Below are 26,940 nucleotides of genomic sequence, written 5' to 3'. Positions count from 1 at the left end.
TTTAAAGTGGCTGGAGTTGAGTCAGTATGTTGGCAGCGGCCGCTAAATGTTAGTGGTGGCTGTTTAACAGTCTGATGGCCTTGAGATAGAAGCTGTTTTTCAGTCTCTCGGTCCCTGCTCTCGGTCCCTGCTTCCCTGCTATTTGGGGCTCTATATGAGCCTTGGATTATACTTGACCAAAGAGTTGTAGACACTTGGTATACTGTTCACTAGTCCTGTTACATACACAAGGAAATGCTGAAATCAAAATAAATAGATGATTCCACTTGTATCCATGGATACAGAAAAAGATCTGGCCTCGACAGCAACTATGCCCTAATCCTGCTTATGCATTATGTGTGATGAAAAGACATACAAGGCTAGACACCAAAATTGCACCAAAACTGGAGCATACATCTATATTATGCTATTATGATATTCCATAATATAATAATTGTCAATAATGTTTGAACGGTCTTTAAATTAAATGCATTAAATTAAATTGAAACAGGAAATGACTCCACCAAGGCAACATACATCAGGTTCAAAATGTGTATTATTACATTTTCAAAGCACCACATCAAAATAAAATAAAAATAATAAACCCCAATGAGTCGTGCACAACCCATGTCCAAATTATTTCAAGCTTGCTTAACCCCGTTGGCACGTGTTGGAGCTCCAAAAAAAATTACGACACATGTACAGTCCCGAAGCACCCCGCCGTTGTGGTTACTCACTACTCATAGATATTCCCTCAGCGAAGTATGACAGTTCCTTGCAGGTTTCCTCACAAGATCCACAGCGAGCACCGCTATCAATGCAGACAGTACTCTTTAGCAGTAACCGATATCCCATGGGAACACGAACTCGTTAATCTTTCCCAAGCAATTCTCTCTCTGTGTCACACGATGCTAGGCTAACCTCAAGGCTGTCAAATACCTCCACGATGAGACGGTAGCTTCAGTCTTTCTTAACAACATTATAACAACTCTCTTATAAAATAAAATTGGTATTTCCCTTCAAAACTCGGTAGGTATGGGTTTTGTTCTATTTTTATCGTCTTCTTTTATCATTTTTCTTCACCAACAGTCATAATGTAACGTCCATGCCCCTAATCACAAGCTCCTGCCTTGGAAAATCACGCTGTTTAGACACTGATGCCCTTTGCAACCAGGTACCTATGTGAGAGTGGATCCTCAGCCCTCACTAGCATGAAAACTAAATACAGGCACAGACTGTGTGTGGAAAATGATTTAAGACTGAGACTCTCTCCAATACAACCCAACATTGCAGAGTTATGTGCATCCTTTCAAACACACCCTTCTCATTAAGCTCACCTGTGGTGAGTTATTCACAATTTTGTATGTAAGATGGCTAAATAAAAAGCAAAATGATTAATTATTATTATATTATTATTTGTGCCCTGGTCCTATAAGAGCTCTTTGTCACTTCCCACGAGCCGGTTTGTGACAAAAACTAACACTCATTCTTATGTTTAATAAATGTATCGTATAGTGTGTGTGTGGCAGGCTTACAATGATGGCAAAAAACAACATTTGAGAGTGAGCTGACCCTGTTGCTAGAGGGGGTACGCAGCTGGAGGTTGAAAAAAAAGTTTGGGAACCACTGCAATAGAACATATAGCTGAAATGTATCAAAGTAACTTTAAGTAATTAGTGATAATTACCTATTATTACACATTGACCAGAGGCGCAACTTTGGTTTTAGAAGTGGGGGGGGGCATAATTATTATTATTATTATAAATTTTTTATCCAGTCGGATAAACACTCCAAACAGCCTACCCGCCTGCTCAGAGGCGTCCGAATGATCCTAAAGAAAACCGTTTCCTCATTTTGTATCACATTCCAATGATAAAACTGGGTGGACACAAATTAAATTTCAGAATGTGGGGGTGAAAGTTGCGCCCCTACTGTCGACAATCCAAGATGGTGCAGCAGTAAGACGTGTTTGTTTTCATCCCATGTAAATATTGTCTTTTTCGGGGGGTTTTGTATACATCTCAATCCCCTTTTTTCCACTTTCGAAATTAAATATACCTTTCTCCAACCCGCCTCACCCAATGTGGTACGGATCAGCTATTTTTTTTAGACCTTATAACTGGAACCTCCATCAGCAGCTATCCAGCTAATTAGCTACTAGCTATTTAGTCATTGTTAGCCTCTGCCAGCGGTCTTCACCCTTAGCTCGGACTCCTGCCGCTTTAGCCTGGATAGCCCGGATAATACCTGCCAGTCTGCACAGCGTGATACCAGCCCTGAGCATATCGGACTGCTTTTTTCCACTACATCACCGGATTCCTGCCGCAAGCTCTGAACCATTACACCGGATCTTCGCAGCTAGCTAGTTGCTACCAAGTGGCTATTGTGGCTAACACCATTGTCCAGAAGCATGCACCAGTTAGCCTCGAGCTAGGCCCATCTCCCGGCTAGCAAACAAAGTACACCAACTACAACACTTCTCTTGCCAATTGGCCTGGACCCTTTGTCGACATGGAGCGCCGAGATCCATCACAACTGGTCTGTTGGTCTGCTGTCATAACTCGGCCGGTGTGCTCTCATCTTTGGTGATGATCCATCTGCTAGCTCCGGCCTGCTAGCTCCCTGAACGCCGTGTCTCCCGCTCGCTCAACGTAGTAATCGACTACCAAACGGTTCCCTGTTTCATCTATTGCTGCTCATTGGACCCTATGATCACTCTGCTACACAGCCGATGCCTGCTCAACTGTCCATTAACACGGTACTTCATTTTGTTAATCTGTCTGCCCCAGCCTCAAACTCAGGCCCTGTGTGTAGCTAACTGACCCTCTCTGCCCATTCATTGCCATATACCCGTTGTTGTTGTCCTAGCATTTTACCTGTTGTTATCTCACCAGTTGTTGTCTTAGCTCTCCCAATCAACACCTGTGATTGCTTATGCCTTTCTCTAATGTCAATATGCCTTGTATACTGTTGTTTAGGGCAGCTCTCATTTGTTTTATTTTACTGCAGAGCCCCTAGTCCTGCTCAACATGCCTCAGATAGCTCCTGTGTCCCACCCCCCAAACATGCGGAGACCGCACGCACCCAGCTTAACTGGCGCCTCCAGAGATGCAACCTCTCTCATCGTCACTCAATGCCTAGGTTTACCCCCACAGTACTCGCACCCTATCTTACCCTTGTCTGTACACCATGCCCTGAATCTATCCTACCATACCCAGAAATCTGCTTCTTTTATTCTCTGTTCCCAACGCACTAGACGACCAGTTCTTATAGCCTTTAGCCGTACCCTCATCCTACTCCTCTTCTGTTCCTCGGGTGATGTAGAGGTTAACCCAGGACCTGTGTGTCCCCAGGTGCTCTCATTTGTTGACTTCTGTAACCGTAAAAGCCTTGGGTTCATGCATGTTAACATCAGAAGCCTCCTCCCTAAGTGTGCTTTATTCACTGCTTTAGCACACTCCGCCAACCCTGATGTGCTTGCCGTGTCAGAATCCTGGCTTAGGATGGCCACCAAAAACTCTGAAATTTCCATCCCCAATTACAACATTTTCCGTCAAGACAGAACTGCTAAAGGGGGCGGAATTGCAATCTACTGTAGAGATATACTATCCAGGTCTATGTCCAAACAGTTCGAGCTTTTACTTTTAAAGATCAATCTCTCCAGAAATAAGTCCCTCACTGTTGCCGCTTGTTATAGACCCCCCTCAGCTCCTAGCTGTGCCCTGGACACCATATGTGAATTGATTGCCCCCCATCTATCGTCAGAGTTCATACTGCTAGGTGACCTAAATTTGGATATGCTTAACACCCCGGCCGTCCTACAATCTAAGCTAGATGCCCTTAATCTCACACAAATTATCAAGGAACCTACCAGGTACAACCCCAAATCCGTAAACATGTGCACACTCATAGATATCATCCTGACCAACTTGGCCTCTACACCTCTGCTGTTTTCAACCAGGATCTCAGCGATCACTGCCTCATTGCCTGCATCCGTTATGGGTCCGCAGTCAAACGACCACCCCTCATCACTGTCAAACGCTCCCTAAAACACTTCTGCGAACAGGCCTTTCTAATTGACCTGGCCCGGGTATCCTGGAAGGATATTGACCTCATCCCGTCAGTAGAGGATTCCTGGTTGTTCTTTAAAAGTGCCTTCCTCACCATCCCTTTCAAAAAATGTAGAACTAAGAACAGATACATCCCTTGGTTCACTCCAGACTTGACTGTCCTTGACCAGCACAAAAACACACTGTGGCGTACTACACTAGCTTCGAATAGTCCCCGCGATATGCAACTTTTCAGGGAAGTCAGGAATCAATACACACAGTCAGTTAGGAAAGCAAAGGCTAGCTTTTTCAAGCAGAAATTTGCATCCTGCAGCACTAATTCCAAAAAGTTTTGGGACACAGTAAAGGCCATGGAGAATAAGAGTACCTCCTCCCAGCTGCCCACTGCACTGAGACTAGGAAACACTGTCACCACTGACAAATCCACAATAATTGAGAATTTCAATAAGCATTTCTCTATGGCTGGCCATGCTTTCCACCTGGCTACCCCAACCCTGGCCAACAGCTCTGCACCCCCCGCAGCAACTGGCCCAAGCCCCCCCCCCCCCCCCCACTTCTCCTTCACCCAAATCCAGACAGCTGGTGTTCTGAAAGAGCTGCAAAATCTGGATCCCTACAAATCAGCTGGGCTAGACAATCTGGACCCTCTCTTCCACAATTGTTGATTGTTGCAACCCCTATTACTAGTCTGTTCAACCTATCTTTCGTATCGTCTGAGATTCCTAAAGATTGGAAAGCGGCCGCGGTCTTCCCTCTCTTCAAAGGGGGAGACACTCTAGACCCAAACTGTTACAGACCTATATCCATCCTGCCCTGCCTTTCTAAAGTTTTCGAAAGCCAAGTGAACAACCAGATTAGAATCCCACGGTACCTTCTCCGCTATGCAATCTGGTTTCCGAGCTGGTCACAGGTGCACCTCAGCCACGCTCAAGGTCCTAAACGACATCATAACCGCCATCGATAAAAGACAGTACTGTGCAGCCATCTTCATCGACCTGGCCAAGGCTTTCGACTCTGTCAATCACCACATTCTTATTGGCAGACTCAACAGCCTTGGTTTCTCTAATGACTCCCTCGCCTGGTTCAGCTACTTCTCAGATAGAGTTCAGTGTGTCAAATCGGAAGGCCTGTTGTCCGGACCTCTGGCAGTCTCTATGGGGGTGCCACAGGGTTCAATTCTCGGGCCGACTCTTTTCTCTGTATATATCAATGATGTCGCTCTTGCTGCGGGTGATTCTGTAAACTCTCCTTCCAGACTCACATTAAGCATCTCCAATCCAAAGTTAAATCTAGAATCGGCTTCCTATTTCGCAACAAAGCCTACTTCACTCATGCTGCCAAACATACCCTCGTAAAACTGACTATCCTACCGATCCTTGACTTCAGCGATGTCATTTACAAAATAGCCTCCAAAACTCAGCAAATTGGATGCAGTCTATCACAGTGCCATCCGTTTTGTCACCAAAGCCCCATATATAACCCACCACTGCGACCAGTATGCTCTTGTTGGCTGGTCCTTGCTACATATTTGTCGCCAAACCCACTGGCTCCAGGTCATCTATAAGTCTTTGTTAGGTAAAGCCATGCCTTTGTAACTGATGTGAAATGGCTAGCTAGTTAGCGGGGTGCGCGCTAATAGCGTTTCAATCGGTGACGTCACTCGCTCTGAGACCTTGAAGTAGTTGTTCCCCTTGCTCTGCAAGGGCTGTGGCTTTTGTGGCATGATGGGTAACGATGCTTCGTGGGTGGCTGTTGTTGATGTGTGCAGAGGGTCCCTGTTTCGATCCCAGGTTGAGGCGAGGAGAGGAACGGAAGCTATACTGTTACATTGGTGCCTTGACCCGGATCACTGGTTGCTGCGGAAAAGGGGGGTGAGTGTAACCGATGTGAAATGGCTAGCTAGTTAGCAGGGTGCGCGCTAATAGTGTTTCAATCAGTGACGTCACTCGCTCTGAGACCTTGAAGTAGTTGTTCCCCTTGCTCTGCAAGGGCCGTGGCTTTTGTGGCGAGATGGGTAACAATGCTTCGAGGGTGCCTGTTGTCGATGTGTGCAGAGGGTCCCTGGTTCGAGCCCAGGTTGGGGTGAGGAGAGGGACAGAAGCTATACTGTTACACCTTATCTCAGCTCACTGGTCATCATATCAACACACGCTCCAGCAGGTATATTTCACTGGTTATCCCCAAAGTTAACACCTACTTTGGCCGCCTTTCCTTCCAGTTCTCTGCTGCCAATGACTGGAACGAATTGCAAAAATCACTGAAGTTGGAGATTTATATCTCCCTCACTAACTTTAAGCGTCAGCTATCAGAGCAGCTTACCGATCGCTGCAGCTGCACACAGCCCATCTGTAAATAGCCCATCCAACCAACCAACTACCTACCTCATCTCCATATTTGTTTTTCTGCTCTTTTGCACACCAGTATTTCTACTTGCACATCCTCATCTGCACATATATCACTCCAGTAAATTGTAATTACTTCGCCGCTATTGGCCTATTTATTGCCTTACCTCCTTACTTCATTTGCACACACTTTATGCATATTTTTCTATTGTGTATTTGACTATACGATTGTTTATCCCATGTGTAACTCTGTGTTGTTTTTGTCGCACTGCTTTGCTTTATCTTGGCCAGGTCGCAGTTGTACATGAGAACTTGTTCTCAACTGGCCTACCTGGTTAAATAAAGGTGAAATAAAAAAAATTGAATAAATACAAATAAAAACTCCTCAGAAACATGCATCTTCTCCCTTCGGACGACAATAGCACTCTGACCTGAGTGGGCGGGTGCAGTGTCCAGATGCACATTTCCAAGCACTCTGATTGGTTGGGAATGGCAGGGCTATGATGGGTGAGGGATAATTTAGGTAGGCTGAGCAGCCAAACTAACGGGACTTAAGGGAAACTGAAGGGACTGTGAGGGGAAGTTGGGTAGAGAGGAGAACAGCCTTTTTCTTTTACAGGTATTATGACTCATACTGTGGTACTCTATATGAGAGCCATCTGGCGATCTCAATAAATGTTCTTAGTTTCAAGGTACAGTATTTTATGTAGACTTACAGTATTTTATGTAGATTTTATGTAGACAAACATGTTTTTATGACTTCTTGATTGATACTGGTTGGATAAATAGAAGAATGTTTGTGACAAAGAGAGGGAGAGAAACAAAAACTGTTACTGAGTATCTATTTATGGTTATAATGAGTACAGGTGTGAGGAGGAGAGGAGAGGAAAAGAAGAGGTAAGAAGAGTAGAGTAGAGAATACAAAAATAAGAGGAAAGAGGAGGATATCATCACTGCATCTTCATTGACAGGGATCCAGAGTGAGTTAGATAGATGCAACAAGCCAGCAGTAACTAGTGTCAATCGATATGCTTCATTACAAGTATGTCAGAACAACTTGTGCAAGGATGTAAACCATTCAATCCTGTGGATGAGATGACTAAACTTATCAAAATAATTGTAATAGAGTTTTGGGAACTCTCAATGCCGAATAGAAAAATATTATATACGCAAATATATTGTCTCTGAGCAGGTCTTGGATATCACTTTTCTTTTCTATTAAAGGTAAAAAGAGACTGAAAAAAGACACTGATAAGTTGTCAAACATTCATATGTAATGAATGTTTCCCCAGACATCCACTTCACTTGAAATGAATTGAATAATATGGGAAGATGAACTTTTTTATTCAAGGTCATATAATACTATCAACAAGTTTATCTTGAGTTTGTCATTTATTCTTTGTTTGCTCCACTTCACTGCATGGGGACTTCATATTGTATGCCTGCCTGCCTGTCTGCCTGCCTGCCTGCCTGCTTGCATGCCTGTATGTCCGTCTGTCCCTCCTTGTGACAGCATCACAAAACAGCATCATCTCAAATGAACCTCAGAGACCTGTCCACCTGAAACGTTTAGCTTGAAGTATAGCCACCTTTCTGTCTCTCTTGGTATGGAGATATGGGTAATTGGGTAGAGCCCTCTTAGCGTTACAGTTGTAAGCCTATTATGTCAATTGACGTAAAGCTTCCAGTTAAATTAACTACACCCCCACGGCATTGTCGCACCTCTCTAGATTAGTCACGGACCACGGTTAATGTTTTCTTGGGCCTCCGTAACGAAACGCCACAGATATAAATGCGCACCTGGTGACGTCTTGTTGCCAAAGGAGAACAGGCAAGGGGAACGATTTGGTCTACCTACAGAGCAAAGGGGAGAAGACGAACTACACATGAAAATGATTTCAAATATCACATTTGGCTGTTTATCCGCGCTTGTACTTCTGAACTTGATAGGAGCCAAACCCTTGTCCAACCTGCAGGTAAACTGGTGCATCATGCGCAAAACTTTCGATCATTACATTTTTGCAGTTCTTATTCCACCAATTCCCATAGATATGTTTATTGTAGTTGATGGAAGACTGTTTAAAGTGGCTTTAAGTGACATTGCGACTAATGATTCCATGTTTTCTCTCAATTAGAGCGTGATACGGCTTCTGGAGGAGGAAAGAAATGTACCATATTATGTGTCGGAGGAGAGGGAGGTGGATGGGAAAGAGTTGAATACAGAGAAGGCAGCCTTCACGGCGGGAGTGGTGCGTCCTTGGTACTCCGACGACGCAAGGAATTCCGCGCTGGCGGGAAAGGAGAATGCAATTGCGCGTCTTCTCAATGACATTCTGAAGACCTCCAAGCACCCTTGGAGCCGGTTCAAGAAGGGTGGACTGAGAAGCTGCTTCGGCGTCAGGCTAGAGCGAATTGGGTCATTCAGCGGGCTTGGATGCTAAAGGACAGGTACGGTTATCCACTACGTCAATCCAACCGATGGATTCTCCATTTAAATTGTAGGCTATGTTGTTGTTGAATTGGTATTGACATTTCAATTGTTTGAACCATCACATGAATACATGCAATATTGTTTCTCAAGACCGGCTCCATGTTTTGTGTTGTTTCTACAGGTTTTACTGGCTGCTGATCAGAGCCCAAGAAACTACCCTTACTTGAACTATTCGACAACTCAGAAAGTATTGACAGAGTTTACAATGGCGTTTGTGATGAGATTTATTTAAATGTGTGGTTTGCATTTGGCATATTGAATTGTTCTCATTTTAGAACTGTACAGACGAATTTTAATTTTCAAATGAACATCAAACATTTGGCTCTTGATATAATATATTATTGTTGTAGGCTATGTATTTATCTAGGTCTATTTATTTTATTGAGAAAAAAAGCATGTATACTAAGAGACAGTAGATTGCACGGTGAATTAAATATTTTGCAAAATAAGTTTCTTTCTTATTTTTACAATCTTTGTCTGGCATACCGAGACTTCGACACTTCACTTACTTCAGTGAGGAGAGTATATGTTTCTGATAATAGGTTCTCATAGGCTTATCTCTCGAATAACATCCCTAATGGTTGATTGTGATCATACTGAGTGAGTTACTAAACATTAGGCTATGCGAGGTAGAAAGCCACATAACACAGTGGGATATTGGGGGGGTATAGCCGCCCTTGACCATCCACGTGCATGCGTCTATCTTAATAGTCATATAGAACTAGTACAGAGTTTCCACCACACCAGAACACCTAATATGACCTTATTAGCAATAATAAATACATTTTATAGCCAACATCCTCATCATAACTCCCAACATATATAATTTTTATTTAAAGGTGTTACACAGGATTTTTGTGAAAATGTCTATTGTAATTTCAGAAAATGTCCATAATATATCTGGCGCTAATAGTGGAATCACAGCGTTTCACAGTATCGCTTACCTGCCAGTGTTGCGATTGGCTGTGATATTTGACCGTTGATTTCTCCCGCGAGAGCCACATCTGTTGTCAAACTGGGAAAGCGGTTCTGACTTTGTAGCTGTGTTATCTAGTGGAAATCGCTAATTTCCTGCTTGCAGAAGTGTTCACTTAATTTCAGTTTATGTGAGAAAAGAAACACAGAATCGTGTAGCGTTTCATTGTACCATTCAAATATTTTCAATAAAACCAAAATATAGTTTTTACAACTGTTTTAAGTTGTTTGAAGCTGGTGAACCAAAACCTGAAAGTAACTTTTGTTTTGGTCCATCAGCTTCAAATAACTATAAAAACTATATTTTTGTTGGTGAAAATATATGAGTTTGATGGTACAATAATTCCCTACATCAGTGGTTCCCAAAACTTTTATAGTCCTGTACCCCTTCAAACATTCAACCTCCAGCTGCGTACCCCCTCTAGCACCAGGGTCAGCACACTCTCAACAACAAAAAAATCCCATCATTGTTGGCCTGCCACACACACAGCCATCTTAATATATGATACATTTCTTAATAAACATCATTTTTGTCACAACCCAGCTCGTGGGAAGTGAGATAGAGCTCTTATAGGACCAGGGCACAAATAAAAATATTATAATAATCCATAATTTTGCTCTTTACTTAGCCATCTTACATATAAAACTTTATTTGTTCATCGGAAATTGTGAATAACTCACCACAGGTTAATGAGAAGGGTGTGCTTGAAAGGATGCACATAACTCTGCAATGTTAGGTTGTATTGGAGAGAGTCTCAGTCGTAAATCATTTTCCACACATAGTTTGTGCCTATATTTAGTTTACATGCTAGTGAGGGCCATGAATCCACTCTCACATAGGTACGTGGTTGCAAAGGGTATCGGTGTCTTAACAGCACAATTTGCCAAGGCAGGATACTCTGAGAAATCTGGCAGTGGCTTTTGATTAAATCCAATTTCCACAGAACTGCTTGTTGCAACTTTGATTAGAATCGCTTGTTCAGATATCGGTAAGTGGACTAGAGGCAGGGAATGAAAGGGATAACGAATCCAGTTGTTTGTGTCATCTGTTTCGGGAAAGTACCTGCGTAATTGCGACACCGGGATGCTGGCATTCTAGGCAGAGTTCCTCTGTCCAGCGTCTGTGTTCTTTTGCCAATCTTAATCTTTTCTTTTTTTTGGCCAGTCTGAGATATGGCTTTTTCTTTGCAACTCTGCCTAGAAGGCCAGCATCCCGGAGTCGCCTCTTCACTGTTGACGTTGAGACTGGTGTTTTGCGGGTACTATTTAATGAAGCTGCCAGTTGAGGACTTGTGAGGCGTTTGTTTCTCAAACTAGACACTCTAATGTACTTGTCCTCTTGCTCAGTTGTGCACCAGGGCCTCCCACTCTTTCTATTCTGGCTAGAGCCAGTTTGCTCTGTTCTGTGAAGGGAGTAGTACACAGCGTTGTACGAGATCTTCAGTTTCTTGGCAATTTCTCTCGTGGAATAGCCTTAATTTCTCAGAACAAGAATAGACTGATGAGTTTCAGAAGAAAGTTATTTATTTCTGGCTATTTTGAGCCTGTATTCGAACCCACAAATGCTGATGATCCAGATACTCAACTAGTCTAAAGAAGGCCAGTTTTATTGCTTCTTTAAACAGAACAACAGTTTTCAGATGTGCTAACATAATTGCAAAAGGGTTTTCTAATGATCAATTAGCCTTTTAAAATGATAAACTTGGGTTAGCTAACACAATGTGCCATTGGAACACAGGAGTGATGGTTGCTGATAATGGGCCTCTGTACGCCTTTTTAGATATTCCATAAAAAATCTGTCATTTCCAGCTACAATAGTTATTAACAACATTAACAATGTCTACAGTGTATTTCTGATCAATTTGATGTTATTTTAATGGACAAAAAATGTGCTTTTCTTTCAAAAACAAGGACATTTCTAAGTGACCCCAAACTTTTGAACAGTAGTGTAAGTGAACCCCAAATTAATGTAGTTCTCATCATATTTGCGCCTCTTTGGTCCAACGTCCCTGTCTGTCGTTTGGTGCTTTCCCAGGTAAGGGGGCAGTAGCTCTTCGGCTGCATCAGATTCACAACTGTCTGTGTCCATGCTAGCTGGGCTAACAACAAATGTAGAATTACTGATGCTAGCATTGGATGTGCTCGTGGAAGCAGAACAACTTGTGTCGTCAACAGGTGCAGGTGTAGTACTGCTGGTAGTAGCAGTACTACCTGGTAGTAGCAGTACTACCAGTAGGGCTGGTAGTAGCAGTACTACCAGTAGAGCTGGTATGTTTCTCTATGGACGTGGGCCTTACTTTTTTAACCATTTATACATTTATACATAAGAATACCTTCCACGTACCCCTGGGGGTACGTGTACCCCAGTTTGGGAATACCTGCCCTAGATTATTCAGTGCTTGTAATCTCACATAAACTTAAATTGAACAGTGTAGAATTTTTGAAATCAGGAAATGACAGAACGATTTCCACTAGATAACACAGCCACAAAGTCAGAACCGCTTTCCTAGTTTGACAACAGATGCCGCCAATCACAACACTGTCAGGTAAGTAATACTGTAAAACACTATCATTCCACTATTGGTGCCAGATATACACACAGTGTACATTACAAAACATTAAGAATACCTTCCTAATATTGAGTTGCACCTGTCCTTTTGCCTTCAGAACAGCCTCAATTCGTAGAGGCATGGACTCTACAAGGTGTCGAAAGCGTTCCAGAGGGATGCTGGCCAATGTTGACTCCAATGCTTCCCACTGTTGTGTCAAGTTGGCTGGATGTCCTTTGGGTGGTTTACCATTCTTGATACACACAGAAAACTGCTGAGAATTAAAAACTCAGTAGCGTTGCAGTTCTTGAAACAAACAAGTACGCCTGGTACCTACTACCACATACCCCGTTCAAAGACACTTCAATCTTTTGTATTGCCCATTCACCCTCTGAATGGCACACATACACAATCCATGTCTCAATTGTCTCAAGGCTCATTGTGTACTTTGTGTACATACAAAGAGCACAATACATAGAAAACAATCACAATGGTCAACAACATTTCCTCGATCAGAGCTGTAAACTCAACAAGCGATACCATATAGCGATGAGAAGCCTATTGCAACCTCCTTCTCACCATCCTCCACCTACTCTTCTTCATCGTCCCTCATCTTCTTCCTCCTCTCACCCCCAAAAACACAACACCGAATACTTAGGCTACGATTGATTCTAGAGCGCATAAGCATCTCCAGTCCAAATAATGGTCCAAACTAAATCTTATCTTAAAAGGAAGTCGGTCCGGGCGCCGCACACAACCAGGCTCCCTTATCACTTACTGTCAAGGCAACGGAATGTCAAGCTGAATTCTGTCATAACATGCAGTCCTTCATAAGTAGGCCTACTGTCCAAAGCACGGTGCTCTATATAAAAAGGCGACCTGGTCATCCCGTCATTAAAACACTGAAGGGGACATCTGAGACACCTCAAAAAGACAGCGGGGGGATCGTTATTGGAATGGCGAAATTGCATATTTTCCTTGGATATATCGTATTAATAACGACACTCAGTGTGAGCTGTGGGACTCCATATGCCAGTCGGAATGTTCAAGAGTTGGAAAATCTGAAGGTAAGACACCCTACTACATACAGTAAGAACCAGCTCAGAAACATAAAATAGAAAATCAAGTACATTTGAGTTCTTAGAATTGTTTAATTTCTGTAGACTTATAACAACTGTTAACTAGGTGACCTAGCGCATATATTCTATAGCATCTATACATTCTATTAAAATCACCTTTCAAAGTAATGTGTTATGACCGTGTGACATTAATACATGCCATTTGTTCACTTATAGGACCTGATCCAGCGGCTCGAGGACAAGTTCACCGTTAACGAGGAAAATTACGCTTATCCATCTGAGTCTGAGGATGTGGACACAGCTGAGATGGAGGACATTGAGAACTCGCCCGCGGCGATCCGGGGGCAGGAAGAGAGAATGATCATGAACGCACCCAACAGAATTGCCCCTGAAAGCCCTGTGGTGTCACGCCTGAAAGATCTCATCGGTTTGACAAAAACGGCCAAATCGTTCAACAGCTGTTTCGGTAATCGGATTGAGAGAATCGGCTCGTGGAGCGGACTGGGGTGCAATAACGTCAAGACTGGTACATCTTTTACGGCAATAACTTGAGTGGAATGCCTTAAAAAAAAATACGAATCTGCTCAAGAATGTAGTAGGCTACAATTTAGACAGTCAGCCCTAATCTTGTTTCCAGTAATTGGTATTTTGACCAATAACATCAGACCTTTTCACATCAGATCTTTTTCAGCACTCATCTGATTCAACCCAAAAGGCCAATTAGTTAAAAAAAGATCAGAATTGGGCTGCCTGTCTAAACACAGCCTTTGTGTGGAAAAAGTACATAGGGCCTAATTTGCTGCTAAAATGTATGCATAAAATGTATTGGTTTTACGCACGCAGAATAGATTTTACGCATAGCTCTGCCTATTGTAATATAGAATATAAACGTTGTTACAAGATCACACACGCATCAATATTAAGTCCTTTATATTATTGTACTCAAGAAAGGGCTGTATTCATTATTGATTGATCCAATTTAAGGCTATATGACTTGAACGTATGCTTGGTGATGTTTGGCTAATGATATAACCACTAAAAATGAATTAAGCAGTGATCATTATATTCTTTTCATTTGTATTTGCAGGTAACAAGAAGAGAATATTTGGGAACTGAAGAACAATGTAGGCTACCCATTCATGGACATCACGAAACTGCGTCATGTCTGACCTCTGTGGAAATCTCCTTTCCATTATGGAGAATTCATTTTTTTCCTGTCAAATAATATATTTATTTGATAAACTAACATATATTAAATCATTTTGATATTAAAACATACAAAATGAAATCTCTTAATTTCAGTGTTGGCTTGTTTCTAGACTTGGTCAGTGAGAATTAGACATATGCATATTTGATTTCTACTACGAAAAAGGAATATATGATTGCTAATTGCACTCCAGAAATAGCCGATATAACGCATTTGTTATGTTGGACGCCTGTACAGTTTTGTTCACTTGTGTGTATAAAATCAATGTATATGTTTGATGATGTTGGGAGACGGTATTATTTATAATAAACTATAAGAATAGAACACTTTGTTTTCTTGTCATCAACATATATTTATTATGAATTCAGGACATTATAGCCTACCAGTTGTCACATTAGGCTAGTTGTTGCACAGAGAGAAAGACAATGAGAGAAATTCAAGTCATAGTGACAATGAACTACTGCAATTCAAATAGTTTATGGAGTTAACCAGCTCCGCAATGCCAGCACATTAGGTCCTAATAATCTGAGGATTATTATAAGAAAACGAATTATCAACAATATTTAGCATTCTTGTAGACAAGTAGTATGACACAGTTAACGAATTTGTTCCCATCATAAGCTCAACTATTGTCATTGGACCAGAACATTGGAAAGACTCCCATTGTTTATTGTAAAAAAGAAAGTTATTGACACTCTACAAAAGTCAATGTAAGTTCAGGAACAACAATGTGGCAGATGCAGTAGCCTATATTCCACATCGATATAGCACAATTAAAAATAAATAAAACTGGCAACATTAAAATCTATATGGCAGGTCTGTAGAGAGAGCATTACCCCAGGGCCCAGCACACACCCCACCTTAGAGACACACACACACACACAGACAGACAGACAGACAGACAGACAGACAGACAGACAGACAGACAGACAGACAGACAGACAGACAGACAGACAGGTTGAGATGGTGATGTGAATCCATCATATCATTTATTAATTTGTAGGTCAAACTGGAATTAAAGCCAGACTAAGTCCGTGGCACAGATGGAACTTTCCAAACAGAAGATACATCTCCTTCAAATGTTGATATTTGGTTGAGTTGACAACCAAACACAATTCAATATCACTAAACATCATTACATTTTAAATCAACCAGAGCTTGAAATCCTATGCCTATTGTACCGTCTATTTTAGTTTAATTCTGTGTTGAATTCAAACAATTGATGTTGATGACTTTGCAAATGCTATATTAGGCCTAAATAGTATCAGTGATGATTGATACATTTTGGACACGTTTCATTTGCTCTGTTAATAAGCCTACCCTTTGGAATGACTTTGAAAGCAACAGTGACTCTATTTCATTTTAAGAGGATGTCTCTCAACAATCATTCTCAAGATAGCACATTGGTAGTAGTCAGTGATAAATGTCCTAGCTAAGCGGGCTGGGCTTGGTTAAAACCGTAGATGGGAGACCAAAGAGTAGGTGAAGATAGATCAATTCTCCAGTAGGTGTTGCCCTGCCTATAGTTTTTGTTTCTAATAGTGGATTACGTTTCAAATCTGACATTGTCACGATACATTGACAAATTAAATTGACTCAACCAGTTTGTGCCCAGTGGGACGTGGTTTAGTGAGAACTTGATAATTACTTGATAATTAATATATCGGCCCTTTTAGAAGCTTAACATTAAACAAGGCGCAAGGTCTGTCCTCAATGCTAGACAGCGGCCCACTGTTGGCAAGGCTTAGCCTGTGACTTTCAGTAGGCTACTCAATGTGAAAAATCTCTTACAATATGCAAGCCAATTTATGAACGTATGTTTCCAAACAAAGGATTGAACTCACTAGGTCATGGGTATGCCCCATTATCTAGAAAGACAATGCTTTAAAAGGAGTCATTTCCGACAGCTAATGTCATCACAATCAGGTGTCGGCATGCAACACCAATTCTTTGCATAACTGTGCGTGTCAGACTAGATATAAAATACCCTGGCGTAGGTGTGTAGAAACAACGACAATTGAATTGAAAGGAAAATAAGCTTCACACACCACTTCACCTTCGCTGAAGAAGAAAGAGAATAATGCAGCTCTCCAACAGTCCTCTTTTTGGCCTTGTTCTCCTGTTCTTAAATCTGCCGCTGAGCAGCACGTATCCTGTCTACAACGGGTTACTGACCAATGATGACATGGAGGTCTTAAACGTGAGTCCCTTTTAGGCTATACAGCCTCATATTTGCCTTTGAGGGAGGTCTTGTTCCAGACATATGAAGTAGTTTACAATCCCTAGACGTTGAAGCCCAAGGATATCGTTAAAACTGTTTGTTCAAACTTGTTTTTGACATTGCAGGTACTTCTCCATCGACTTCAAAAGTCCTTTCCTGAGCGGAGTGAGGTGGAGCGAGTCTCCACAGAAAAGTTGGACGATGTCACTCCTGAAGACATGGCAATGGTTGCAGAGGATGACAGAGAGCAACCACAAACAAGACTGGACAAAGCCGCCATAAGAGAGTTCCTGTCAGCTCGGGACCTGAAAACTGTCCGAAACGACTCTAGATCAAAGAGATACTCGGGCTGCTTCGGGCAAAGGATGGACCGAATCGGCTCAATGGGCTCCCTTGGATGCACCACGGTTGGCAAATACAGTGAGTTTAGTTCAGGTTGAGATGGTATAGGCTACTGTGCATCAGATACATTCTCTTAACCAAATAGTGTCCAAGTAGTTCACTCTAAAACAGTGCGTATAAGTTGTCTGACATCCATTGTGAGAGTTCTAATGTTGAGAAACAAACTTATGTTGGTTAATATCTTGTTTTCTCTATTTTCAGATGCAAAGACAAGATGAAGTCTTACACATAACCTGGAGCAGCAACGTCATTACTTACCAAATGGTATTCTTATTTATAGGCTATAGGCTACCTATTTATTTTATTATATTTATTGAACTTTGTTTATTGCCAATATATTTATTTGAACTTATGTAAGATGGTGTCATGGTGTACAATAAATGTTTACAACTGCGCATAAAACACTGCTTTGACTGGTTACTTTCATACCATCCATTAAGAAAAAGAAATTATTGCAAATTACAGAATGCCTTAGTCATTATAAGCTCAGGCTGAATATTCAATGAGGAAAATAATGAGATGTGAAATTTGCCTAAAGCTTGGGGTCGCGTTCATAGATCTATCATACGCCAAATTGAGTCAGGTGCATGTATCAATTGGGATGACATAACCATAGCATACTAACTCACAACAGACCCTTAGTCTACAGAGTGACCCTCACAAAACAACAAACCCTCACAGAACAATTAATTACAAGAGAAGCAAAGAAAAACTACTTGGCGCAAAGTAAAATCACAAGGAATAAACCTCAAAGCTAAAGGTTTGCTTCAAGGCCGTCTTCGGCACAGAGCAGACTACTGTTATTTCAGCACTACGGAGAGAGAATGTTCAGAGTAGGCTACCATTCTGCGAAACAGTCCAGACGTACACTACATGACTAAAAGATTGTGGACACCTGCTCATTGAACATCTTATTCCAAAATCATGTGCTGACGTTGCTTCCAGAGGCAGTTTGGAACTCGGTATTGAGTGATGCTAACGAGGACAGACCATTTTTAAACGATACGTGCTTCAGCACTCAGCAGTCCCATTCTGTAAGCTTGTGGAGCCTACCACTTCGTGGCTGAGCCGTTGTTTCTCCTAGACGTTTCCACTTCACAATAACAGCACTTACAGTTGACCAGGGCAGCTCTGGTAGGGCAGAAATGTTACGAACTGACTTGTTGGAAAGGTTGAATCCTATGACGGTGCCACGTTGAAAGTCACTGAGCTCTTCAGTAATGCCATTCTACTGCCAATGTAACGGATGTGAAATGGCTAGCTAGTTAGCGGGTACGCGCTAGTAGCGTTTCAATCAGTTACGTCACTTGCTCTGAAACCTAGAAATAGTGTTGCACCTTGCTCTGCAAGGGCCGCGGCTTTTGTGGAGCGATGGGTAACGACGCTTCGTGGGTGTCAGTTGTTGATGTATGCAGAGGGTCCCTGGTTCGCGCCCGTGTCGGGGCGAGGGGACGACGTGAAGTTATACTGTTACACCAATGTTTGTCTATGGAGATTGCATGGCTGTGTGCTCAATTTTATACACCTGTCAGCAACGGGTGTGGCTGAAATAGCCAACTCCACTAATTTGAAGGGGTGTCCACATACAGTAGCAGTCAAAAAATTGGACACCTGCCCATTCAAAGATTCTTTATTTTTACTGTTTTCTACATTGTAGAATAATAGTGAAGACATCAAAACTTTGAAATAACACATTTAGAATCACGTAGTAACCAAAAAAATGTGTTAAATCAAAATAGTAGCCACCCTTTGCCTTGATGACAGCTTTGCACATTCTTGGCATTCTCTCAACCAGCTTCATGAGGTGGAATGGAATGCATTTCAATTAACAGGTGTGCCTTGCTAAAAGTTAATTTGTGGAATTTCTTTCCTTCTTACTGCATTTAAGCCAATCAGTTGAGTTGTGGACAAGGTAGGGGTGGTATACAGAAGATAGCCCTATTTGGTAAAAGACCAAGTCTTTTTTTCAAAAATGACAGTCCATCATTACTTTAAGACTTGAAGGTCAGTCAATGCAGAAAATTTCAAGAACTTTGAAAGTTTCTTCCAAATGGCTCATTCATCCCCCCTCCTCTCCCCTGTAACTATTCCCCAGGTTGTTGCTGTAAATGAGAATGTTTTCTCAGTCAACTTACCTGGTAAAATAAGGGTAAAATAAAACATTTAAAATTGCAGTCGCAAAAACCATCAAGCTCTATGATGAAATTGGCTCTCATGAGGGCCGCCACAGGAAAGGAAGACCCAGAGTTAGTTTTGATGTCCAATCCACCCCAAAGGTGTTCAATGGGGTATTTTAGAAAAATAAAATAAAAACCTTGAATGAGTAGGTGTCCAAACTTTTGACTGGTACTGTACTTTTGTATATATAGTGGATTTTAGACATATAGTTTTATATGGTTCAATTATTATATGATTCACACTGTCGACCATCCCTGGACTCTGCCCAGTTCAGACCTTCCGGAAATGCACACTTCATCTCAACATTGTACCAAGTGGTGTGGGTCATCATTACTGATAACCTGACCCGTGCTTAGTTACTGTATGCTGCCCAGTGATAAGGCAGCGTTCCATTTTAGGAACGAATGACGTATTTTCACAGTAATGCCAAAAATTCAAATCCCTTTATGAGTCATGAGGGTTATCGATTTGGATAGGACATGAGATAAGGTCTTGCCTTCTTATATGGAGTCTTATATGGGGCGGCAGGCAGCCTAGTGGTTAGAGTGTTTGGTCAGTAACCGAAAGGATGCTAGATCGAAACCCTGAGCTGACAAGATAAAAATCTGTTGTTCTGCCCCTGAACAAGGCAGTTAACCCACTGTTCCTAGGCCGTCATTGTAAATAAGAATTTGTTCTTGACTGACTTGCCTAAAGGTTAAATAAATTTTTAAAACGGAGCACCCAAAATTGTCATCCATATATCAGCCAATGTCCAACAACAGCCACCTTAACAGATAATTCACATGCTTTACGTTAATACTGATAGGAGGGAATGGAAACCGTTGTCATAACATGACTTATTCACAGGTAGCGTATTGATGAGTGACTCAAATGCCACCACTCAAGGTGAATCAAGTCATTATGGCCTCTCTCTTTTGGACCATGCAAGATGATTGGAAAACTCCATGAAGGGGGTCCACACACTCAAATGAAGAGATGTACATTTTTTTAAGGATGCTTGAACCATTCTAAACTAAGCCATCGTCAGTGTTTCCTCAGTTCAATTTGAAGTTGTGGATTGTACACCATATAGCTAAAGGTTATTGAACGCTCAATGAGATGGTACTTACAGGAGTTCTAAGACTATACCTAACATGTACCTATTTATAGTGCATGTTCGCATTGTCATTATGTCTTATGTCTCTATGTACATTATTTTTGACAAGTCGGCCAGTATGATGCAATACAAATGTACTAAAGCCTAAAACAGTATACTATTCTAACCTGGAAAGAGGTTCCATTCATAAACCGTTTTTTGCCTACTATATATAGAGCAGCAGAAAATGCTTTTAACCCACTGTGGTATAGTCAGAGTTTGGAGAGAGAGCAACTCCAAGTATTTGTGTAGCGGATGCATTCCCGGCAAAGCACGCCATGTCTGAGCTCAGGCCCCAAAGACCTACCATGAGTATCCACACACACACACACACACATATCAGCCATCACCCAGCCGCCACTTAAAATTACATTTTACTAGCAGCCTTATCAGACAGAGGTGTCGGAATGCACTTCAGACAATCCACAAAATGATGAGCCACTGACACCAGACCGTCTCCTCTGTATGTGTGTGTGTGTGTGTGCGTGTGTGTTGTGTCTATTTAAGAGAATGCCTGGCTAACAACTTGCCTTAGCGCTAACAAACCACAGCCTAAATGGAATCAAGCATGGTGAGGACTGCCGTCTCATGGGGACTTCTGCTCCTGCTTTGTCAACAGACGCTGGTAGCGGCCCATGTGTTGGGCAGACCATACCCTGATAGCGACTTGGCCCAATTGAAGGTAGGTAGTTACTAGTCCTCTCAGTTGATGTAGGTAGGGTACACTGATTTATTGTCCCTGGGAGAATTTATAATAAAGTTGTGTTGGATTCAGTTGTTGGATGGTGGCCCCCGAGGTGTTTGGCAACTTTTGTGATATAATAACAGCTAGTCAGAAAGAAAATGTCTGACCTAATATGCGCTTTTCAAAACTGTCTTTTGTGTACAATATCTAGAGTTATATTGGAATGTTTTTTTGTATTTGAAGTTAAATAATATAGTTTTTCTTTTTACAGGCTTTATGTCAATGGATTAAGGAACTTGTTTGACTGTGATAGATGGCTCTAACAGTGCCCAGGATACTGTAACTAAATCAAGTAATGAAACATCATGACATGTCCACATAAATTCCCTGTTCAACAGAATCTACTGGAGCGATTCGAGGAGACCTTGGCTGCAGTGGCCACAGCAGATGACCCTGCAGTGGACTACGAGGGCCCCAACCCAGAGCTTGAACACAGTAAGGCTAGCCCAGAGTGGGACAGGGCCCCAGAGGCCCCACAGAGGCTCTCAGACGTCCGGGAGCTAGCTGCAGACGAGAGCTACAGCAGAGCCCAGAGTCAAAGGAGCCGGCTGCAGGACCTGCTCATGGCCACCAGGAGTAAAGCTGTGTCCGGGTGCTTCGGAGCCAGGATGGACCGCATCGGGACCTCGAGCGGTTTAGGCTGCAGTCCTAAAAGACGTAGCTAGTCAGTTGATGTATATACAGTACACAGAAAAACACATGTAGGTGTTTTAACTTGAAAAGATGAGATCCCCCTTAAGTTGTCAACTTATAATCAACTAAAACAACTTACAGACCCAGTGCAGTCAAACATTTTATTTTCCAGGGCTTTATATATATATATTTTCACACTGAGGTTGGAATAATACTCTGCCCCTTTAGTGTAAGAGCTGTTTGAAAAGACTGCCTGAAACAGCACATTTTCAGATTTCCCCTCCTCACTCAGACCACTCACAGACAGTCCCAACAAAATTCTTGCTTGAGAAATGTATCTTTGCTAAGAAGCTATTTTTGTTTCTTTTCTACCATCTTAATTTAAAACAATTACTGTAAGGTACTTAATTGGTACCCAGAAATGATTTGACCTTTAACAATTGAAATCATAGAGGCACGTTGACTGGACCAGGCAGAGTACCCACCCCTCTAATGCATGCAGACAGTATTGTCAGTGGAGGAGAGTGTGTGTAGTGACACACAGCGTTGGTGATGTGCAAGACTAGCCGGAGGTATGTTTTGTAAATTAATTTGATCAAGCTATGTATGTAGCCAATTGATTCTTTCTTGACGAATAAAAACACAATAATAATTCTTGTTGTTTCTCTATAATACTAGCTACCTGTCAATGTTATGACGTTGGCTTTAGCTTGCCAGCTAGATACGTTCCCATTCTCATAACTAGCTACCAAGCCATTTCAAGCTATCAATCAAGTTAGTTTAGCTTGTCTAACTATCTTAGCTGGCATGCCTGCTAAAGTTCCTAGACTTTAGAAAATACAAAAGTTGCTTTAATTATTAGGATATGATACTATATACCAGTGTGGATGTTGTACTAAACTCCTAAGGCATAAAAGTTCTAAAGAATAAATGCCCATCATTATTAATTCAAATAAATTGAACAGGTAATGAGATATGCTTAATAGATAACCTTATGCAGATTTTTTTTTTTTTACATAGAATTAGGCATAATGATTATAGCTCTAGATTGCAGGAAAAAGCCATTTCAGGTGTTTCAAACATACTAAATTCTCCGATTTAAGGAGGGCCCCCTCTGGAACAACTCCCTAAATTATGGCTAGCCGATATATCGAATTCATTTGAAGTTATGGTTTTGAGAGATATTCCAATTGTCTGTACGCAAGAAAACAGAAGAATAATAGAAGGTAAGTTAACCTCTCACAATACCATTTTTATGTATCAACTACTCAAATTGCGCGCAGTGCAGACGCTACTAAAACAAGAGTATCAATGAACATTGATTCTGGAAGATGAATGCTCAGTTTGTCGCGAGCAGCATTGTGGTACGAAGTAACGTTAGCAGAATTTCTGCCCAAGACAAGACGCCAGCACCCCATTAGGCAGGATTTACAAGGACAGCATTTTCTGAGCTGAACTGACCAAGACGCACCTCCAACAACCTCATAATTATGACAATTTTTCTCAACCAGTGGCATATGGGCTTTTTAGGTGCGGTGCAGTAGCGGTGCTTGGGTAAAATCACTGGAAGAAATGACCTGTGTGTGTGTGTACGTTCGTGTAAGTAGAAACATGTTGACACACCTTACTTGTAGAGAAACGCAAATGCCATCCTCCTCTCTTTCATGTTGACGAAACGGTCTATCACTCTGTCATACAGTACACGCTTTAATTGTTTGTTGTACTAGGCTACCTGGCTAAAATGCTTGCTCGCTAGCCTAACTTCCATTCACGGGCAACGTTAGCTAGTTGCATATTGAACTTCCATCCTCTCAGGCCAGGGGCACAACAATGTATGAATTATTATTTTAGGGGTTGGATCAGCTTTAATATTGCGGAAAGATTGTTGCTTCCATCAATGTAATTGTCTGCATCATTTCCAATCCCCCATATATTTTGGGTAAATATATATATCGACTAGAGGTCGACCGATTATGATTTTTTCAACTCCGATACAGATTATTGGAGGACCAAAAAAAGCTGATACCGATTAATCGGCCAATTTATATATATATATATTTATATATATATTTGTAATAATGACAATTACAACATAATTGAATGAACAATGAACACTTTTATTTTAACTTAATATAAAACTGTAACGACCGTGGGTTTATAAACGCTGGACTTCGGGCTAGAAGGTCGAGACCTGCTCCCTGCGGTTTCATTATAAATACATAAATAAAATCTATTTAGTCTCAAATATATAATGAAACATGTTCAATTTGGTTTAAATAATGCAAACACAATGTTGGAGAAGTAAAAGAGCAATATGTGCCATGTAAAAAATGCTAATGTTTAAGTTCCTTGCTCAGAACATGAGAACATATGAACGCAGGTGGTTCCTTTTAACATGAGTCTTCAATATTCCCAGTTAAGACGTTTTAGGTTGTAGTTATTATGACGCGTTGACTATTTCTCTATACCATTTGTATTTCATATACCTTTGATTATTGGATGTTCTTATGGGCACTTTAGTATTGCCAGCCTAATCTCGGGAGTTCATAGGCTTGAAGTCATAAACAGCGCTGTAATTCAAGCATTGCTAAGAGATGGTGGCAAACACAGTAAAGTGCTGTTTGAATGAATGCTTACAAGCCTGCTGCTGCCTACCGCCGCTCAGTCAGACTGCTCTATCAAATATCAAATCATAGACTTAATTATAATATACACACAGAAATACGAGCCTTTGGTCATTAATATGGTAAATTCTGGAAACTCATTTCGAAAACAAAACGTTTATTCTTTCAGTGAAATATGGAACCATTCCGTATTTTATTGAACGGGTGGCAACCCTAAGTCTAAATATTGCTGTTACATTGCACAACCTTCAATGTTATGTCATAATTATGTAAAATTCTGGCAAATGAATTACGGTCTTTGTTAAGAAGAAATGGTCTTCATACAGTTCGCAACGAGCCAGGCGGCCCAAACTGCTGCATATACCCTGACTCTGCTTGCACTGAATGCAAGAGAAGTGACACCATTTCCCTAGTTAATATTGCCTGCTAACATGCATTTCTTTTAACTAAATATGCAGGTTTAAAAAAATATATACTTCTGTGTATTGATTTTAATGAAGGCATTGATGTTTATGGTTAGGTACATTTGTGCTTTTTTCGCGAATGTGCTTTTGTTAAATCATCACCCGTTTGACGAAGTAGGCTGTGATTCAATGATAAATTAACAGGCACTGCTTTGATTATATGAAACGCAGGACAAGCTAGTTAACCTAGTAATATCATAAACCATGTGTAGTTAATTAGTGATTGTGTAGATTGATTGTTTTATATAAGATAAGTTTAATGCTAGCAAGCAACTTACCGTGGCTCCTTGCAGCCACAAGGTCCTTTTGATGCCGCACTCTCCTCGTGGATTGCAATGTAATCGGCCATAATCGGCATCCAAAAAGGCCAATTACCGATTGTTGTGGAAACTTGAAATCGGCCCTAATTAAATCGGTCGACCTCTAATATCTACATACATATATACATACACATGCCCATAAACATTCATACATACATACATACATAAATTCAGCAAAAAAAGAAACATCCCTTTTTCAGGACCCTGTCTTTCAAAGATAATTCATAAAAATCCAAATAACTTCACAGATCTTCATTGTAAAGGGTTTAAACACTGTTTCCCATGCTTGTTAAATGAACCATAAACAATTAATGAACATGCACCTGTGGAACGGTCGTTAAGACACTTAACAGCTTACAGACGGTAGGCAATTAAGGTCACAGTTATGAAAACTTAGGACACTAAAGAGGCCTTTCTACTGACTCTGAAAAACACCAAAAGAAAGATGCCCAGGGTCCCTGCTCATCTGTGTGAATGTGCCTTAGGCATGCTGCAAGGAGGCATGGGGACTGCAGATGTGGCCAGGGCAATAAATTGCAATGTCCGTACTGTGAGACGCCTAAGACAGCGCTATACAGGGAGACAGGACGGACAGCTGTACATCCTCGCAGTGGCAGACCACGTGTAACAACATCTGCACAGGGTTGGTACATCCGAACATCACACCTGCGGGACAGGTACAGGATGGCAACAACAACTGCCCGAGTTACACCAGGAACGCACAATCCCTCCATCAGTGCTCAGACTGTCTGCAATAGGCTGAGAGGCTGGACTGAGGGTTTGTAGGCCTGTTGTAAGGCAAGTCCTCACCAGACATCACCGGCAACAACGTCGCCTATGGGCACAAACCCACCGTCGCTGGACCAGACAGGACTGGCAAAAAGTGCTCTTCACTGACGAGTCGCAGTTTTGTCTCACTAGGGGTGATGGTCGGATTTGCATTTATCGTCGAAGGAATGAGCGTTCCACCGAAGCCTGTACTCTGGAGCGGGATCTATTTGGAGGTGGAGGGTCCTTCATGGTCTGGGGTGGTGTGTCACATCATCATCGGACTCTGCTTGTCAATACTGCGTTACAGGGAAGACATCCTCCTCCCTCGTGTTACCCTTCCTGCAGGCTCATCCTGACATGACCCTCCAGCATGACAATGCCACCAGCCATACTGCTCGTTCTGTGCGTAATTTCCTACAAGACATGAATGTCAGTGTTCTGCCATGGCGAGCGAAGAGCCCGGATCTCAATCCCATTGAGCACATCTGGGACCTGTTGGATCGGAGGGTGAGGGCTAGGGCCATTCCCCCCAGAAATGTCCGGAAACTTGCAGGTACCTTGGTGGAAGAGTGGGGTAACATCTCACAGCAAGAACTGGCAAATCTGGTGCAGTCCATGAGGAGGAGATGCACTGCAGTACTTAATGCAGCTGCTGGCCACACCAGATACTGACTGTTATTTTTGATTTTGACCCCCCCCCTTTGTTCAGGGACACATTAATCCAGTTCTGTTCATCACATGTCTGTGGAACT

The 26,940-nt window shown here is 41.8% G+C and overlaps 3 protein-coding genes across 3 annotated transcripts; all 3 read left to right on the top strand.

Moving 5' to 3' along the window:
* Window positions 1–13,127: 13,127 nt before the first annotated feature.
* Window positions 13,128–15,016, top strand: LOC139542100 (ventricular natriuretic peptide-like). The gene is made up of 3 exons (XM_071347133.1): window positions 13,128–13,473; window positions 13,702–14,011; window positions 14,573–15,016. Exons 1-3 carry the CDS (start codon window positions 13,225–13,227, stop codon window positions 14,599–14,601), a joined length of 588 nt encoding a protein of 195 aa, XP_071203234.1. The 5' UTR covers window positions 13,128–13,224; the 3' UTR covers window positions 14,602–15,016.
* A 1,645-nt stretch (window positions 15,017–16,661) lies between these two features.
* Window positions 16,662–17,717, top strand: LOC139542099 (brain natriuretic peptide-like). The gene is made up of 3 exons (XM_071347132.1): window positions 16,662–16,892; window positions 17,039–17,333; window positions 17,517–17,717. Exons 1-3 carry the CDS (start codon window positions 16,773–16,775, stop codon window positions 17,531–17,533), a joined length of 432 nt encoding a protein of 143 aa, XP_071203233.1. The 5' UTR covers window positions 16,662–16,772; the 3' UTR covers window positions 17,534–17,717.
* A 3,373-nt stretch (window positions 17,718–21,090) lies between these two features.
* LOC139542098 (natriuretic peptides A-like) lies at window positions 21,091–22,661 on the top strand. Its single transcript, XM_071347131.1, has 2 exons — window positions 21,091–21,313; window positions 21,715–22,661. The coding sequence occupies exons 1-2, from the start codon at window positions 21,188–21,190 to the stop codon at window positions 22,039–22,041; spliced, it is 453 nt and encodes a 150-aa protein (XP_071203232.1). The 5' UTR covers window positions 21,091–21,187; the 3' UTR covers window positions 22,042–22,661.
* Window positions 22,662–26,940: the final 4,279 nt, after the last annotated feature.

The sequence above is a fragment of the Salvelinus alpinus genome, chromosome 17 (genome assembly GCF_045679555.1).
Source record: "Salvelinus alpinus chromosome 17, SLU_Salpinus.1, whole genome shotgun sequence".
NCBI classification, from domain to species: domain Eukaryota; kingdom Metazoa; phylum Chordata; class Actinopteri; order Salmoniformes; family Salmonidae; genus Salvelinus; species Salvelinus alpinus.
The sequence above is the reverse complement of the archived record's forward strand: the minus strand, read 5'-3'. Positions and strand labels throughout refer to the sequence as shown.